This window comes from Cololabis saira, chromosome 8 (assembly GCF_033807715.1).
Source record: "Cololabis saira isolate AMF1-May2022 chromosome 8, fColSai1.1, whole genome shotgun sequence".
Taxonomy (NCBI): domain Eukaryota; kingdom Metazoa; phylum Chordata; class Actinopteri; order Beloniformes; family Belonidae; genus Cololabis; species Cololabis saira.
The window spans coordinates 27,411,204-27,429,500 of record NC_084594.1 but is presented as its reverse complement, the minus strand read 5'-3'; the positions used below and the strand labels follow the sequence as shown (position 1 = coordinate 27,429,500).

At 43.4% G+C, this 18,297-nt stretch overlaps 2 protein-coding genes across 3 annotated transcripts in view; one reads left to right on the top strand and one right to left on the bottom strand.

The window, feature by feature from the left end:
* The first annotated feature begins 1,806 nt into the window (after positions 1-1,806).
* On the top strand, positions 1,807-4,405 carry LOC133448726 (E3 ubiquitin-protein ligase DTX3L-like). Of its 2 annotated transcripts, XM_061727534.1 has the most exons (6): positions 1,807-2,118; positions 2,203-2,360; positions 2,440-3,376; positions 3,512-3,645; positions 3,751-3,968; positions 4,064-4,405. In XM_061727534.1, the coding sequence occupies exons 1-6, from the start codon at positions 2,100-2,102 to the stop codon at positions 4,131-4,133; spliced, it is 1,536 nt and encodes a 511-aa protein (XP_061583518.1). In that variant the 5' UTR covers positions 1,807-2,099; the 3' UTR covers positions 4,134-4,405. The 2 variants fall into 2 exon arrangements, with proteins under 2 accessions (XP_061583518.1, XP_061583517.1); XM_061727533.1 differs by having other exon boundaries at positions 2,440-3,645.
* An 87-nt stretch (positions 4,406-4,492) lies between these two features.
* Positions 4,493-18,297, bottom strand: part of LOC133448724 (low-density lipoprotein receptor-related protein 1-like) — a 118,624-nt gene continuing 104,819 nt past the window's right edge. Inside the window, exons 59-89 of the mRNA XM_061727530.1 lie at positions 18,023-18,210; positions 17,539-17,744; positions 16,785-16,973; positions 16,540-16,688; positions 16,349-16,442; positions 16,151-16,267; positions 15,949-16,068; positions 13,957-14,079; positions 13,713-13,838; positions 13,513-13,629; positions 11,876-11,982; positions 11,635-11,767; positions 11,404-11,526; positions 11,194-11,316; positions 10,955-11,095; positions 10,737-10,874; positions 10,460-10,579; positions 10,019-10,287; positions 9,749-9,930; positions 9,530-9,636; positions 9,317-9,436; positions 9,042-9,218; positions 8,810-8,950; positions 8,545-8,718; positions 8,252-8,413; positions 7,978-8,161; positions 7,782-7,889; positions 7,612-7,685; positions 7,413-7,506; positions 6,400-6,544; positions 4,493-6,307 (exon numbers count right to left, since the gene is read on the bottom strand). Of these exons, the coding sequence (XP_061583514.1) occupies positions 6,167-6,307; positions 6,400-6,544; positions 7,413-7,506; positions 7,612-7,685; positions 7,782-7,889; positions 7,978-8,161; positions 8,252-8,413; positions 8,545-8,718; positions 8,810-8,950; positions 9,042-9,218; positions 9,317-9,436; positions 9,530-9,636; positions 9,749-9,930; positions 10,019-10,287; positions 10,460-10,579; positions 10,737-10,874; positions 10,955-11,095; positions 11,194-11,316; positions 11,404-11,526; positions 11,635-11,767; positions 11,876-11,982; positions 13,513-13,629; positions 13,713-13,838; positions 13,957-14,079; positions 15,949-16,068; positions 16,151-16,267; positions 16,349-16,442; positions 16,540-16,688; positions 16,785-16,973; positions 17,539-17,744; positions 18,023-18,210 (4,392 nt within the window). The 3' untranslated portion in view covers positions 4,493-6,166. The remainder of the gene's footprint in view (positions 6,308-6,399; positions 6,545-7,412; positions 7,507-7,611; positions 7,686-7,781; positions 7,890-7,977; positions 8,162-8,251; positions 8,414-8,544; positions 8,719-8,809; positions 8,951-9,041; positions 9,219-9,316; positions 9,437-9,529; positions 9,637-9,748; positions 9,931-10,018; positions 10,288-10,459; positions 10,580-10,736; positions 10,875-10,954; positions 11,096-11,193; positions 11,317-11,403; positions 11,527-11,634; positions 11,768-11,875; positions 11,983-13,512; positions 13,630-13,712; positions 13,839-13,956; positions 14,080-15,948; positions 16,069-16,150; positions 16,268-16,348; positions 16,443-16,539; positions 16,689-16,784; positions 16,974-17,538; positions 17,745-18,022; positions 18,211-18,297) is intronic.

Sequence of the window (18,297 nt, the reverse complement as noted above, 5' to 3'; positions counted from 1 at the left end):
ACAACTTAGAACGAGTCTATGGGCAAAGATTCTTCGCCCGGGGAGGAGACACGTGACCAATCAGTATAGACAACATAGATAAACATAAAAAGCTTTACTCACTAACTATATACTATATATATTATCTTGCTCATCTAAAAAAAATTATAAACACATATTTCGAAGTATTTTATTCTTTTTCTTTTCTTGTGGTGAGTGGTGGGGCCCTAGTGCCCTCTATAGGCCAGCCGTCACTGCAGGAGTCTCATTTATAGTTACAGAAATAGCTATTTTTAGTGATTACTTCAAAAGATTGTACATGAATGGTACCAAAAATGCTGGGACCTGCAATCACTTGATTTATAGCTACCACAAATCACCACTGCGTTAATCCGACTCTTGATTTGCGCAAACTGTGTTTTGTCCTCTAACCCTTCCCGGCCGGGCCACAGCCAGTCACAACAGTCTTTTAGTAAAATTAATGCAATAAAACATATTTCTGCTGTAGAGGTAGACACTTAAACACGGAGGTCAAAGGCAGTTGACTTGCTTTGGAACCAGCCCCAGTGGTCAGTCGAGGAACTACATTTTTTTCTCACTTCCTTGTTGGCTTCATACTGGAAGCAGCAACACGGAGGGTGGGTGACTGTCTGGTTCCGCCCATATCCACACTAAAAAGGAAATACATTGATTAAATTGGAAAAAAGATGATTTCACTTTTAAATGTGCTCAGTATTTGAAGAAATGTTCTCCTCCACCAAGTGATAAGTAAATGCCGATTTCTTTATGTTATAACCAAAATATAGACAGAGATAATACCTTGAGACATTCAAGTAAAATGAAAAGCAAGCAGATTTACTGTAGCCTATAGCCTAATTATAAGATACAAAAAGTTCAGTATACTTCATTACATAAGTGTAAAGTAATATCAGGAACTGATCAAAGTGTCAGTGTAAGAGAAACAGGTTTGTTTGCCGTCAGTGACGCAGCTCGATATGCTGAACATTTTCACTTTCGTTTCCCAACAAGAGTCGACGACGCAGCTGCCCCGGTGAGTCCTGCGCAAACACGGCAAATACACGGCTAAATTCCGCATTTAAGTTGGAACTTTAACAATAGTTTAGGCTTTAAGAATTGTTAGAATACTCGCTAAGAGCCAAGGACGTAAGAGAAGTGAGAAAAAATGAGTTTGGTTCAAGAACGCATCGGGCTGCACGAACCGAAAGTAATTCTGTACGCATATATATATATATATATATATATATATATATATATATATATATATATGTGTGTGTGTGTGTGTGTGTGTGTGTGTGTGTGTGTGTGTGTGTGTGTGTGTGTGTGTGTGTAGCCTATATGTAATCATAAATGAGCTCTATCCCAACTATCCCAACTGTCGCTGCTTACGTTAATGTTTGCTGTGTTTTAAAGGAAGAAGACGCTTAAAATGGATGGGAATATCATGGCGAAAGAACCAGAAACACCTATGGAATGGGCCAGCCAAGAACAGGTGTCAGTAGACAGCCCACAGCTGTCAGTGGACAGCCCAGAGGTGTCAGTGGACAGCCAAGAACAGGTATCAGTGGGTTTAATAATTATTCATTTGTTTATTCATCCTGTCCTCTCCTTGTTGTTGCAGAGTGTGCAAGGTGCAAGATTGTGTAAAAAGCACCACCCTGTAATAAACCTGCTGATTAGGATAAAAGGAACAAGGTCAACATTGTAATAGTTAACTTTCAGTTAACTTTCTCTGGGGATTATTCTATTATATTGTTTTACTGTCAACAGTTACTTATTTAAAGTTAAAATAGTTGCTGTTGAACTATGAAATGGAAAAAAAACTTCTAAAAGAAGACTATTTCCAGTAAATAAGTAGTAGTATAAGTATAAGCTTTGAACAATATGTTTTATATTTTATTACATATTTTCAGGCTGCGACGGCTTCAGCAAAGGATACAGATGAAGTTCTACTCTATCTCACCTTAAAATGGTCAGAGTCTGATGTGCAAAAAAGAAAGAAAACAAGTCTAGAGAAGTCTCTCCAGACTTGGTTCAGCACCAACACCAACAAACTGGAATGCAAAGTTAAAGATGTCGGGGAAGACGGGAGTGCTGTGATAATGGTTAAACCTGCTCCAGGTGCAGTATGGCTGTTAAAGTTTAGATATTGTTCAAACAGATCTCGTGTATCAAATTGATTTTAGTATTTTTCTTATTTTTAAGGTGTGATTGATCTTCAGAAACTGCACAATCAACGTCTCAGCCTGAGAGATGTTCCCCTGGTGACCATTGTGTCTGTTAATCTGGCACCATTAAAACCTGATGGCCAAACTTCAGGCAATGCTTCAGTGAGCCCCCGTCCTTCATCGGTGCTTCAATCTGTATGTCCTCTATCATAGATCATTTAAATATACAAAGATAATGCATATCTATCAACTAAATTGATGTGTTTTTGTTTAGGGTAATGCTGTGCAGATGGTGGATCATAGTGATCCAGCTTCTACAGCAGATCACACTTCTGATGAGGACAAAAAGAACCCTCTAGACAAATGTCTCATCCCAGTGTTTCATTTCATGTATATGAGCAACATCTACAAGGAAGAAATTGCAAGTATAGAGAAGAAGCATGGAGTTAAAATGGATGCACAGGCCACTGTGACGTTTTCCTCTGACCGGGAAGATGACCAACAAAAAGCCCTTACAGAGTTCACAAACCTTGTTCAGACGCACTTATCTGAAGTCAGTAGCTCAGTTATCCCAGCCAAGTTTGTCGACTCAGATCAGTGGATTAGTGCACTGAAAATAAGTCAGAAAAATGAGAACAAGCTCATGCTTACTATGTTTTCAAAAGAAATTACCGTATTTGGACCAACCCACTGTCAAGAAGCATTCAGTTCAACCTTAACTGCAACGCACAAAACAAATGGCACTTTGGAGGAGGAAGACCCTGAACCCCAAGACCCATCTTTCAAGATAAAAACGACCTTCAAAGACCGTCTAGCTTATACAGGGTTGACCATGGAGGAGAGCACCTGGAAGCTGCTGACTACTCCTTATGATAAACAGGTTGCAAAGATCAAAGATAAGTTTGATGTGGACTTTAAAGAGTCCAACATCAGTGAAGGCAAAGTCAATGTTAAAGCTTCCTACAAAAGACCTGGAGGAAACGCCTCCATGGAGGTTCATGCCATCAGAGCTCTTCTACATCTGTACCAGAAGAACGCCACATCAGTCCTGAACTTCCCTCAGCCCCGGGGTGCCACCGGATTCAGTAGCTCACTGACAAACATCGAGAGTGGTAATGATTATTTAGAGACCTCCAGAGGACCTGGGCAGGATACGCGTTCAACACAGCACGCTACAGCAGGTTCAGGAGAGGGAGCGACAGCAGGAGACAGTAAAGATGAAATCTGCCCTATATGCAGGGATCCGTTTACCAATAAGAAACAACTGAAGTGTAAACATGAGCTTTGTGAGGAATGCCTGGAAAATTTAGAAAAACACAGTGGACCTATCTGTCCTATTTGCAAAGATGTGTTTGGTGTGATGATTGGAGACCAGCCGGAGGGAACCATGACATGGAAGAAAGATCCTGTATCTCTTCCTGGATTTGGATGGGATGGTACCATAGTCATCACGTATCGGTTTCAAAGTGGAATACAAACGGTACATTTCTTTAAAAACCGAGCATGTACCAGTTATGCATTAGTTGCTTTATTTGTGTTTTTAGCGATGTTTTTAGGTCATTCATTCCTTTATTCTCTTTGGCAGGAAAAGCATCCAAATCCTGGACAGCGGTACACTGGTACTGGCAGAACTGCATATCTCCCAGACAACAAAGAGGGCAACGAAGTGCTAAAACTGTTGAAGAAAGCGTTTGACCAGAAGCTGATTTTCACGGTTGGGGAATCCAGAATGACTGGGGACAAGAACACGGTGACCTGGAATGACATTCACCACAAAACAAGCATATATGGTGGACCGTCGAGGTAATATGATGTCTTTGTTGCGTACTTTTTTCATCAGTATTAAATCTGCGGGAATGTTTGTCATGTTAACCCTCAAACATCTTCTGCTCCTACAGCTATGGATACCCTGACCCGGATTATCTCAAAAGGGTCAAGGAGGAACTAAAGGCTAAAGGCATTATGTAAATTTGACATCAAGAGAAGTCCAATTTGACATTTATGCAAATATATTTACTCAAAAGTTTATGTTAAATGACTGTAAGTAATGATCATAATAAATACTTCACATGATCTCTAAGGGTTGCTAACTATGCAAGAAAAACATGAAGGTGGTAGTAAAAGGCCAAAAAAAAAAAGCTCCTGTTTGTTGTGTCGGTAACAGAAGAATGAAACTTGTATTTAAATGTGATCTGATAAAAAATATATTAACTGATTTACTGGTAATAAATGTTGAAATGACCCAACACAAACTCTCCTGTTTATTCTTCACTTTTTAATTGAAGGTTGTTTAAAAAAAAAAAAATCAAAAACACACACACAAAGGCTTTTTTCCTGTACATGTTTTTAAAATTTTATTTATAACAATATTTGTTTAGTTTGTAAAGTACTCCAGCAAAAATTAATGATTCTCTTTCCAGAAGAAAGTCTGAGCCTTCATGCATGTTGTACTATAAAAGCTATGTGAAATTTTTCATAAAAAAAGGACTAATCAAAAAAAAAATCTGAAAATGCATGTATGATTCTGCAAAAAAAAAGAAAAAGTTCTTTAGGTAAAATGATTGTACTTCTCACAATTAAAGACAAAACATATACAACAGCATAAAATAACACTTGACAGGTAAGCGAAGTAAAAACTTGTTAACGCAGTTACATTGAAGACTTGTACTTTTCACATGCATTTAGATATGACTGATGCATTTCTGACAGAAGCAGCATTTTGGGACAGAGGCTGAATGTAAGGACGTTGTCAGGGCGACCAGAATGGCAGCATCAGCAGCAGCAGGGCACAGAGGAGAACAAGAGATCAGAAAGAGCTCAAGAACAACAGAAAACTGCTGAAGACACGATGAACATAATGCACTTCAGACCGAGTCGTTACAAAACAACATACAGACTTTGATTCTCGAAAGGCAGAAAGATAAATTTATTCACAAAGCCAGACAGGTATTATCTGGTCTCTACAAAAATGAAAAAGAACAAAAAAAAATACAGCCAAATCTCTTTCTCCCTCACATTTTGTCTGAGCTGCAGCCTCCCTTTCCCTCTGGCGGAAGACCTTAGTAACAGCCAAATAGTGTAGACATGACACTATCATCCACAATCTTGTATGTACAACAGCATCCTCGCTCTGGGCCAGCTAAGGCCATCCTTTCTATCGCTTCACACCTGTAATCTCCATCCATGGAATGTTTAACCCATATCCGACTTCCTCTTTCTCCAGCTACAAAATCACGCCGTCCTCTCACATCATCAACGTGTGAGCTCCAACTTTGTGATAAAAACAAACATATCGCGTTTACATCAAACGGTTAAAAGCCTAGAGTACACACTATACCATAAGACGTGATATTCTGTGCAAGGAAGACGACACAATCATTTCATGAACATTGTTCTCTGAGAAAATATGTGGAAAATACTGTAGTTGCCATCGGGTATTGACATTTTGCATGTGCTATACGCAAACAGTCTCACACAGTCTTGCTGAAAAAAAAAATTCAGCAAGACGACACATGTACCGCTTTAGAAAACTTTGAGTTGTGCCTTTCCCGCTCAAAGTCAACACAAACAACAAACAGTTGGCACTGGTGAAATGGAAAAAAAAATGTTTTTTTTCTTCTCTCATCTATACAATTCATACAAAAATAAAAAATTAAAACTGCTCCAATGATAGCATCTTTTTCTTCTGATTTACTCATTTCCATTTCATTTTGTACAGAGGTAGTGGCTATTTAGGTAAAGGGTAAGGGACAAAGTGTAAATTAAAAATCTCTCATAGAAAATGTTATTTGTGTTTGACCAGAGGAATCTCCAAAGAACCAAATATAATACTGCAATCACATACAAAAGTAGTCCTTCATTTTTGTACATTTTATACAGTGTTCACACTTTTTTTTAAGCAATTTTCTCTCACTTTTAAAGGAATTTTGTAGTTTACTCTTTCTTTAAAAGGCAAGAAGAGGGGTGTGTTTGGAATTGTATGATCCAGGCTGATGGACAGTCTATGCCAGCGGATCCACGAGGGGCTCCTCATCTCCACGTGATAGTAGCTCCTTCTTCTCGTCTGTGCTGGCCAGAGAGTTGCGGCTGTTGTGAGCTCCCATGTACAGAGTGGCGTATACTGGGTTTGTGAAGTTGGTGGGCTAAAGACAGTGAAGCCAGCCGTTAGTTAATGTGTTTGAGCTCATTTGAGTAGATGTAAACGCATGCTAGTAGTTTTTTTTTTCTTCCTTACCTTGTCTGGGTCCAGTGTGAAGTCTGCATCTAGCAGTTCCCCAGCATCGTCATCAGGCTCACCCTCATAAATCTTGTACGCAGGATTTCCAATCTCAACATTCATTGCCCCGTTAGTCATCCTTTGGTGCTGGAAGCCCTTCGCCCTATACAAAATAAGCACAGCACAGTCATGCCTTTGTTTCTGAATACATATTGTGGGAGCGTGATGAGAGCAAGCAGGGACACAGCCACATTACGAAGGAATGGAAGAGGCACTGCATGACTTTCACTACCATCCAGGCAAAGCCACAGTACAGGCACCAACACAGAACCAGCATTCGTGTATCCCAGTGGGACTGGATACAGGACTTTAGAAATATTTACAACAGATGGTCCAAATTGTACTCTATGTGCAAAGACACAAATACATCTGAGTAAATGGAGTTTTTTTTTGCAGTTTCCAATCTGAGCCTCAGGGAATGCTTATGGACTCTCCATCTCAGTATGAGAAACACTCTCACACTAAAAAAACAACAACAACAACAAACCACAGTACAATATAACACAATATGAAGAATCATAATGAGGAATCTAAAGGACTAAGACATAGACAGATCTATTTCAATAGATCTGCCCAGGAGCTGCTCTGAAGAGACTCTGATACTATCTGAGTGAGACGACCCACAGCTCCAATGAACATCAGTCAAAAAAACAAATGGCGCAACATCGACAACAGGACCAAACACTGCTCAGCAACCAATACTTATGATTAAGAAAAAGAGAGGCCAACAGAGTGCATAACTGAAGAGAACATGTAACCCTGGCAACCATTACCGCAAGCGCCTGGAGCCGGTTTTTCCGGGCCGGCTAGACCTGAGGAGCAAAAGAGATGCCATTACGGAGAGGAGAGTTAAAAGGGAGAGAAAGAAAAGAAACCGGGAAGAAAAAAGAAAAAAATGCAAAAAAAAAAAAGAAGAAAGGAGGTCTCCACTCTCACATTTTGGATGCCCGAGTGTCAGACCGTTTACTCACCCTCTCATTCTCCTCCTGTACCACAACAGTGCTCCTGCAGCCAGGAGAACCAGCAGCAGCAGAATCAACACTGTGATCACAATGGTGGCCGTGCCTGCGTTCACACACACATACGGACTAAAGTTAGACTCACTTCGCCGTATCATGTGAAACTCAACTTCCAACGTTTATGTCATTAAAGCTAAAGGCGATGACTTACGTCCACTTGACCCTGAGTCGTCACTACTGCTGTCCACGGACTCGCAGCGATGCCCTGCCCAACCAGCTGAACATCTACCCAGACACCAAGGAGGATGTACAACTCAGACATTTTTATACGAAGGCACAGCTGAGATGTTAAGACTGACAACAAAGACGTTTCTTCCTCACCTGCACTCTGGAAGGCGAGTTAAGGTATTTATAAAGCATTGGCCATTTGCACAGTATTCATTTGTGTCACACGTGTAACAGCTGGGCTGGATCCTGCCATTCGTGCAGCTTTGGAAATCAGAACAAGAACATAAGTGGCAATGACAGATATTTGACTACTTCACATGCATACATTTGTGTCTGAAAGCGCTCTTACCGACAGGTGAATTTCATGGAGGATGAGAAGCCGTTACTGGGGATGCATTCGCCGTCACGACAGTAGTGACACATGTCAATCTCACATGTGCTGCCAGTGAACTGGGGCGGACATCGGCACAGTTTAGAGCCATTCTCACTCTGCAGGCATGTCCCTTTGTTCAGACAGTGACCTTCACAGCTCCCTGCAAACACACAATGAATAAATACTTCTTTTCAGAGGCATTTCAGTCTTTTTTACACATGCATGTCAGGCAGCCAGCATGAACACTCACTATACAGGCACTGGTCGCCCAGGAAGTCTGCGGGGCACTGACAGGTGGGCTGGTTTCCAACACTGACGGTACAATTGCCTCCATTCTTGCAGTAGTCCTTGCAAGTGTGCAGGTTACAATTCGGCCCTGTAAAGCCCGTCAGGCATCGACAGGTAGGAGATCCTGGTGGGAGGACACGTATATGAATGGATATGGAAAAGAAAAAAAGGTGGGCGAAAAGGAGTGATATCGGAAAAATACTCAGGTCAGATCAGGCCACATCTGAAACCTCATTTGCAATTACATATTTTTACCTGTAGGTGAAGGCGTGCACGTTCCTCCGTTCTTGCAATAGTCTCTGCATTGATCAATCTCGCACCGCTCCCCTCCGTAGTTAGGCTGGCAGCGACACTTGGGTTGCTTGTGGGCATTTAGGAAACAGCTGCCACCGTTCATGCACTGGATTATGCAAGGACCGCTGGGAGGAGCTGGGAGAGACAGACTCCGTCAGCCAACACAGAAGGCCTTGAAAAGGCCAGAATCGTGCACGTGTACATGTATATCTGTCTGCTCACTCACAGATGGGGGACAACGTCGGGGTAGGCTGCTCCACGCACGTGCCGTTGTCCAGTGTGCGTCCGTTGGGACAAGTGCACACTGGTCCGCTGGGGCTCAGCAGACAGAGCCATTCACATTTCTTCCTGTCGCAGGGGTTAGTCACTGAAGGGAAGACAGAGCGAGAGCAAATACTCAAAATAAGGAAGAAAGTTGTGCTTGAACTGTAAAGGATTTCATTTTTAAATTTACTCACCTTCTGGTTGTTTGAGTCGGTGGTGCAGAACTATGTCTGTGGCATGGTTGATCCCCGTCGTCAGGTTCTCAATGGGGCCTTTGCCAAACTTGTTTACTCTGAAGACGTAGTTGTTGATGTAGGTGACACCATAAACGTAGTCCTCAAACACATCAATGCTGAACGGGTGATGGAGCTCTGAGAGAGAAAAAAAAACAACACAAAAGGCAACTGAGTCCCTGCTGATCAAAAACTGCTACGGATTGCAACGTCTATGCGACTGTAGGCCACTCAACTGTTTTTAATGCCGTTTACAGCCACGGTGGCATCGCTGCCGTTCAGCCTCACACTACAGATCAAGGACAGTTTAGCGTCGGCCCAGTACAGACGCTCGTTGAAGTAGTCCACGGCCAGACCTGCACAGACACGCAGCATTATGGGAAAATGTTGAAATGATGAAAGTCGCATCTTGTGTTTACTAGATGATCAGGCAGAAGTGTTCGTTTTACCGGTTGGCCACTGAATGTTTTCTTCAACCAGTGTTTCTCTCATGGTCCCATCCATTGCAGCGGTTTCAATCTTGGGGTGGTTGCCCCAATCTGTCCAGTACATCTTCCTAAAAATTGAAAAAAAAAAATTGATCAGCTCCTCTGCGCTGATTGTATCTCAGTTTGTATTCTTCTTCCACTTATTCCACATTTCACTGCATTCCCCGGTCCCTCGCTCACCCTCTCTGGGGGTCAACTACAATAGCATGAGGCTCATCGATCATGCCGGAGATCAGGGTTTTGCGGTGGCGGCCGCCACTTATCTGAGCCACCTCGATGACATCTCTTCCAGAGTCAGTCCAGTACAAGTTCCCTGCCACCCAGTCCACAGCGATGCCACGAGGCATCTTCAGATCCGGAATCTGAATACGTCCCAAAAGAAAGGGCACACATGCATGAGCTTTATTTAGGATCTCTAACCTGAATGCCCACATGCAAAACAACAGTTACCTCAAGGTTGGTGACCCTGGAGTCACTCTGCCGTCTGTTACGGTTGCTGTTCTGGGGCGAGGAGGAGGATGAGGAAGGCAAATCATGGGAAGAAATGCGCCCTGTGTGCCAGTTTGTCCAGTAAATGCGATTCGTCTTCACATGCAGGTCCATGGCGTCGATGCGCACATTGGCGTCACCCTGCAGGATCTGATCGTAGCGCCAGTTTGGCGTGGAAGGGTCAAGGGTGCGGATCTCATTATCATCGGCGATATACAGCAAACCCTGAGCTGGAGATGCACAGGAAATAATCACAGAAGTATAAGAATGTGATTGGGCTTTTGGAGCGTTTTCATTGTTTGTCGTACATATTAATGTTTTAAACTACTTCCAGAAATGTGGATAAAACTAAAACCCACGATACGTGGTTGGAAACTTCACAACTGTGTCCCAGATACTCACCATCAGCCTTGCAGGTGTGATTTATTCTTCTGAAATTCTTGTGGCAAGTGCACTTGTAGGAACCCTTGGTGTTGTTGCACATGTGGGAACACACTCCGAACTCCTTACACTCGTTCTTGTCTGTGAAACAGCCCAAGGTCACATGGTACATGTTGCACATTTTCATTTCTTGGCGATTTAAACAACTTGCAGCCACAACAACAACAACAATGAAGGACAAAAAGAAATAATAAAAGAATAGATAAAGAAGGATCATCCAGCTCAGAGGAAACTGTACCTTCGCATCTGTTTTGTCCATTGGACTGGAACCCTGGCTTGCAGGAGCAGAAGGAGTCGGTGCCGTTCACCACACAATGCCCTTCGTCTCCGTCTCCGCACATGGTCCTGTTGCTGCGGCAGTCGTTCAGCACAGTGTCTGCAGGCAACGAGAGGAGCAGCATGCAGTCAACCTGAAGACCATGCACAATGCACAGCGGGGTCATCCGAACAGCAAACCTTTCTTGTTGCAGCTGATTTCATCCGAACCGTAGTCCTCGCAGTCATTGAAGTAGTTGCAGCGCAGAGAAGAGCTGATGCACCGGCCGGTGGAGCACTGGAACTCATTCTTCTGACAAACCGGTGTGGAGGGAAGTGTTGCTGCAAAATGACAGGGTGCCACAGAGCGGTTATTACACTGCTTATTAAGTGAGAATAATGGAAATAAAACCATCTACACAGTATTTCAACAAACTCACGACAGTTGAGTTCGTCACTGTTGTCCCCACAGTTGTTCACGCCATCACAACGTTTTGATACTGGCAGACAAACCCGGTCGTTATGACAGCGGAACTGCCTCGTGGGAGGACACTGGAATTCAACTAAAGGGACCAAAAAGAAAGGTTCATTTAGGCGGGAAGTGGATTGTATGCAAGCAGAATATTAACACATTAAATACAACAACTCACCACACTCTTCTGGGTTCTCATCAGAGTTGTCTCCACAGTCGTCCTCACCATCGCACTTCCAGCCAAGGGGCTTACAAAGAGTGTTATTACACTGGAACTCGTCCAGGGGGCAATGTCTACCCACTGAAACACCAGAATGAGAGACGACACGTTACAATAACGGCTGGATGCGTTGAATTCCTTCAGCTCATAACTTGAGAAGCACCTGGGAGGAAAAATAAATTCTCTCACCACCAGTGTCACATGTCTCCTCGTCACTGCCGTCCATGCAGTCGGCATCTGCATCACAGCGCCAGCGAATGGGAATGCAATGACCATTTTTGCACTGGAACTGATCACTGTCGCACTTCACATCACAACCATTCTGAGTAAAATAAAAAACAAAAAAACTGCATTTTATTCCCCACCACATCAACAACCGTGGCGTATAAGATTTTGGAGCTGATCATGAGGGGAAACGGATCAGTTATACCTCGTCTGAACCGTCAGCGCAATCGTGATCCCCGTCGCACTTCCAGCGTCCAGCTATGCAACGGCCATTCGTGCAGGAGAATTCGCTCTCCGAGCACTTCCGAGGCACTGAGGACAGAGACAAGACCGCTTAGCGGGCTGGAAGACGATCACTTAGAAAGCACAGAGGGGAGGAGCAAGGGCCGGCGTAAAGAAAAGAGAGGAGAAAAAGGTGGGAACAGAGTAGATTGGAAAAGTAACATAAGGTGCTCTGCTGAGAGCTGGGCATGTATGAACAAAATAAAACATAATTCACATCATAGGGGGGATCTCAGTGGGAACAGGGGTGGGGATGGTACACGGTGTGTAGTGGAAGAGCTACAAGACATGGAAGGATTTACAGAAGAAAAAGAAAGAAGCACAAGGCTTGCAAAACAAACAAAACAAGCTGGGGGAACCACAAGACCAGGTAGCTGAGACTGGGGGTTGAAACTGTGACAACACCTACCTCTGACTTACAGCAACTGGACAGTGTGAAATGCAAAACAGACATGAGATGATGTGAGATGTGCAAATGGTCAAAGAACTAATTAACTGAACGGGAGTGAAATCCCAACCACACGAGTAGCTGAGTAAATATAACAGACAGTGAACGGCGACGCATTGCTGACTGCTGTAACCTGCAGCTTTTGAACTGTCGTCTACGAACACAGTTACGGTTACGATGACGCTCGTCAGCCACTTTGTTAGGTACACCTGTTTCAACTGCTCATTGACACAAATATCTGTTTGGCCTGTTGCCTGGAGCTTCAAAATAGGCAGGAATGGTGATTTAATAGGGCTGGGCGATATATCGAGATTGTAATATATATCGATATATTTTCAAACGCGATATGGTACGAGACAATATCGTTTATATCGATTAAAAAAAAAAAGATTTTTTTTTTTTTTTGATTTTGATATAGCTTATTTTGTGACAAATTGACTTGAATGTTTTATTTGAGATTTGCACAACTGTTTTTTTATTTGCACAACTGTCAACCTTAGTGGAAAAGTCTGCCTGTTACTGTCTACATTGTATTAATTGCACAGTGTATTTTAATTTAATTGTTATGCAGGAAAGGGATATTTGTTTTATTTTATTCAAGAAGCATTTTATTCTATATATGCAGGCAGTTTATTTTTATTTCATTTGTTTTATACATTTTGACATTGTGCAGACCTCTGTTAATAAAGGAACCTGTGTGACATTTGCCACGAGGCTTTGTATTAAAACTGACTGTTTTTTTAAGGGTTTGCCTCAGAAAAAAATGAAGCTAACAGAGATGCTATGCTATAATGCCTTGGGGGAAACCCCAATTATGGCACAGAAAAAATATCGATATATATCGAGTATCGCCATTCAGCTAGAAAATATCGAGATATGACTTTTGGTCCATATCGCCCAGCCCTATGATTTAAGCAAATTTGAATGTGAAACGGCTCCTGGTGCCGGATAGGCTTGTCTGGGTATTTCACAACCTGCTGATTAACACACAAACATCACTAAAGGCTACAGCAAATATCTACTGTTAGAGTGTACCTATAAAAATGGCTGGTGGCTGTACATATCTTTGTTTTCTGGCAACACTGTGGGCTGTGTAAACCTGAGGTACGTACCACACTTGTCTTCATCGGAGTTGTCCCCGCAGTCGTTGTCATAGTCGCACTGCCAGCGGCCGGGCACGCAGCGGTTGTTTTTGCACCGAAACTGGTAAGGCTCACATGTCCGCTCATCTGTGCATGAACAAACAGAGTTCAGGTAACGGCTTAACCCAAGCCGTCCAGTTTTTGTCTCCTTACAAACATTCTGTCCTCACCGCACTCCTCCTGCGGTTCATCTGAAGCGTCTCCGCAGTCTGCTTCGCCGTCACACTTCCAGAGCGCAGGGATGCAGCGCCCCGAGTCCTTGCAGCGGAACTCATCCACGCCGCACGTCATCTGAGCTGTGCCGAGGAGAAGTTCAGGGGTTAGACACGAGCTCTCAGGCTAATTCATGTTCAGCTTTCATCTTTTTCTATCACAGGAGCTTTTTCATGAGCAGAAAAACGCCTTGTGTCTTACTGCAGTTGGCAGGCTCATCAGATCCATCCACGCAGTCGTTGTCCCTGTCACACACCCACACCCGTGGGATGCAGCGCTTACTGATGGCACACTGGAACTGGTTGGGGGCGCATGTAACTTCCGCTGGAGAGACACCCAGATAAAACCATTTACTCTGCAACGCTTAAACCATCGGTCATAAATGTCACATTTCAGGGAAACTGCAACGCTTTAGTCCTTCTGCTGCTTCCTAGAAACTGCTGCGCTCGGGAAACAACGCCACTGTGATTTCCTTTCTATACAGCCTTAAAGCAGCACAAAATAACTTTCAGCTTTTGTTGAGTTTGGCGGCTCCTTTGGACCAAAGCGGTAGTGCTTTACCAGAAAGAACACTACGTTTCCCATGAGCACCAGTGCGTACTGCCGGAAAACTCCTGTCCCCGTCGCGTGCATTTGTTTTGATAGTGAATGAAGACGGGACGGACTTTCAAAACTACTTTTCTGTTTCACCAAGTGAACAGACGGAACGCAAAAAAAAGATGTTAAACTGCTGGAAAGGAACTGGAATTTACAGGGATACCTTAAACAAGGAAGCCAGGGAGTGGTATATGGAGAAAATAATGATTATTAACGGTTTGGGTTCATATCAAATCCCTATCAAAGAGTGGAGCTCCGATGAGGATTTACTACCGCAGTTCTGCACAACCCACGTCTTAGGCTACCTTGTTTAGGAGTGTTTGGCAGCTGCTTTGGTAGATGTTTGACTCGCCATGTGTTTCAATAAATTTGTATAATAGTACAACATACAGTACATGTTTTGTATTACTCTTACTTTTCTTTTCTTTTTTTTTGACTGCTATATTATGTTGAAGAGGCTCCGAGGCGTGAGCAATATTTTTGTTTTCCTCGTGAGATTATTTTTTTCCTCTGCAGCTAGAAATAGTTAATATCTTTTCCTCAACAAACTAGTTTTATCTGAAGATTGGGGTTAATCGCACCACAGAGAGCTGGCCAGCAACTGCGTTTAGCTGGAGAAGTGGGGAATAAACTCGTGTTTTGATCCGACCCCGGTCTGTGTGAGTGTTTGTGGTTTACTGTGTGGAAAGTTATGTTTGGTTGTTACAGCCGCGATCCAACCGAGCCGACGACTCTTTGTTATCTCAGATACTCGGCCTCCGTGGTTCTTCCTCCGAGCAGGAAAGCGGTGAAAAGTTAAACCGTTAGCGATCTTTTCCCCACGTCTGTTGTGTGGAGCTGCTGCAGCAGCAACGGGTTACCAGCTTCTGCTGAGCTCTGAGCTCCAAGCCCCGCCCATTTTCGTCTCGACTACGAATCGGGAAGGAGGGGGAAGTGACGTATGCCGTAAAGCAGTCAAAGCTGTAAAGATTTGTAGTTTTTTAGTGTGGCAGGGTTCCTACCATGCTCCTCAAAGTTACATAGTGCCAGTGAAGGCGATACAGACCCCCCAGACCATGACAGAGGTTCATTAAACCTGTTGGAAGTTGATGTACCATCACAATGACTCTGGAAATATGATATTAAGGTGGAAAAGTTACATAGTGCTGCTTTAAAACGCCTTAAAACGTTGCTGACCTTGAGACACAAACAACTGAGCATTTCATGTAATCTCTCTCTGTGGAGCATGAATGTGCTCAATAAATGTCATGGTAATTACATTATGTCACATGTACTGGCTCATGGGCATTGCTAAAGGAAAGGTCAAAATGGACAAAGATGCTCTGGGGAGCATCAAACGGGTTAACAATTTCCTATGTGCTAATTAGATTCTGAGTTACAGCCTGTACGAGGGGAAATGATCGCAAAAAAGAAAAAGGTCACTGCGATCATTTGGGTAAAAACAAAATTCAGCGATGGGCCTACGTTTCTCTGAACGTTGCTTAGATAAACGTGGTATTATGGAAGACCACCATTCTTAGGCTGCCGGTCATTGCTGGGCAAAATGAAGAAAATCAGAAAACCTGAGTGCACTAGACAATCTATTTCAAGACTTACGGCAGTCTTTCTCATCCTCTCCATCTCCACAGTTGTCCTGCCCGTTGCAACGGAAGATGCCGGGGATGCAGCGACTGGGATGGCTGCACTTGAACTGACTGGGCAAGCACACGTGGATGTCTGAAAAAGAGAAAGTCAAAGAACAGAGGGTAACAAATGGTAACTTTTTGAATTTTGATCTCTGATCCTTAGGTGTCCGTACCGCAGTTGGCCTCGTCGGAGTTGTCCTGGCAGTCATTGTCTCCATCACAGATGTAGGCTGGGTTGGTGCAGATGCCGGTGCCGCACTGGAACTGGCCTGGTCTGCACTTGAACTCAGCTACAGGAAGAACAAGACCGTATTACCATTGAGAAAGCAACGGTAATCGATGTTCACGTTCCGGCGGCATTCATCACTTACGACAGTCGGCAGGTTCATCTGAACGGTCCCCACAGTCATCCTCCGTGTCACACTTCCACCAAAATGGGATGCACTTGTCATTTTTGCAAACAAACTGGAGAAGCAGATGAGAAAAAGCATACATTTTGTTTGATTATGTGTTAAAGTAGGCGTGAAACTAAAAACAACAGCCCCGGCGGGCCCAGACTCACCTGACTTGCGGTACAGTTGGACAGGCAGTGTTTACCATCGGCTGCTAGGTAGAAGTTAGTGGGGCATCCGCACTTGAAGCCCCCTCCAGGAGAGAGCAGACACAGGTTACTACAGCCGCCGTTGTTGGTCTGGCATGGGTGGCCGGCCACTGAGAAGCAGGAAACAAACATGTAAACAATGAGAATGAAGATGTGACGTAAAGCGATTTGAACGTGGACGTTATCGACAGATGTCTGTCCTGCACCTTCTGGCTGGCGGTATGGGTGGAAAATGTGGATGTCCATTGGTCTGTGCAGGGTGCTGATCAGCATGGTCTTGTTGGTCCCCAGCGTCTTGTGAGCTCTGTTGATGGACTTGGTCTCCCAGTCCGTCCAGTAGATGTACTCCTCGAACAGAGTCATGGCGAAGATGTGGGGGATGTCCTGAGTCAGGACTACAGGTGTGCAGGCACAAAGACAAATGCAGTGCAGAGTTATTATCGTTCAAGAAAACGAACGAAATAACGAAAAACTAAAATTGAAAAAACAATTTCGTTAACTGAACTAAATAAAAACGAAAATTAAAAGACAAAAACGATAACTAACTGAAACTATATTGCGTGTTTAACTAAAACAAACTGAAATTATAGATATAATTTCCTCCGTTTTCGTCCCTGTCAATATAAGCCTCTTGGTATGATCAATTTATTCCGCTCTGGCCGTTTATCTCCAACTGGCAGCGACGGCACCTTAACGCCTCACGGTCCGTGACGTCAAAACTAAAACTAATAAAAGCTAAACTAAAACTAAGCATTTTTGAAAATATAAAAACTAATAAAAATAGCAAACCCACACTAAAAACGAATTAAAACTAACTGAATTGAAGGAGAAAAAGTCAAAACGAAATAAAACTAAACTAAAATGAAAAATTCAAAACTATTATAACCCTGCAGTGGGTTAGTATGAACATCTGGAAAAAGTATTAAGAAAAAAAAGATGATGTGCTGATGTGAGTGATACCTATGTGTCTGCTGCTTCCGTCCAGGCTGGCAAACGCGATGTAGTCCTCCCGCGCGTCGGCCCAATAGATGCGGTCATTGATGAAGTCCAGGGTCAGGCCGTTGGGCCAGGTGATCTTGTCCTCTATGATGACACTCCGGTTGGTGCCGTCCATCCCAACCCTCCCAATGTGAGCGTTGTCCCCCCAGTCGGACCAGTACAAGTACCTGTCAAAGATGTCCGTGTTATTAGTTTGGTTCATCGGTTGCATGAAACCAGCACATAGAAAAATCTAACCCTGTGCTGAGTTTGAGCAGATTGTTAACAAAAACAATGAATTATAATCTTCATGAAAATACAGTTTTATTCAAAGTGTACAGCCCGTCTAATGTTAATACTTGTTTTGTTTGTTGTTTTGAAACAGGAAGGCCCTCATATCAGTGTTGCTGAAATCTTCTAGCTCTAAAAACCAAACCAAAACAGTTTTTTTTTGTGCTGCTCTTACCCATAACGCACATCCACAGCCACAGCACGCGGCTCCTTCAGGCCACTGTTGACCAGAACTGTCCGGTAGGCTCCGTTCAGCTTCGACACCTCAATAGTATCCCGTCCTTTATCACACCAGTACAAGTTTCCTGCCACCCAGTCAACTGCCAGACCGTCAGGATTGCTGAGTAAGGTGCGGTGAAGGACCTGATAAATGAGCAGGAAGAGTCAGAGTGAAGGATTTCATTAGTTCTCCGGTTTTTACTGCACACACACTTGCACAAAGAAGATGAA

Bases quoted from the DNA above. Each gene is read 5' to 3' on its own strand.
- LOC133448726 (XM_061727533.1), top strand. The intron at 2,361-2,439 runs GTATGTCCTCTA...GTTTTTGTTTAG, and splicing joins CTTCATCGGTGCTTCAATCT to GGTAATGCTGTGCAGATGGT. The intron at 3,646-3,750 runs GTACATTTCTTT...TCTCTTTGGCAG, and splicing joins TTCAAAGTGGAATACAAACG to GAAAAGCATCCAAATCCTGG.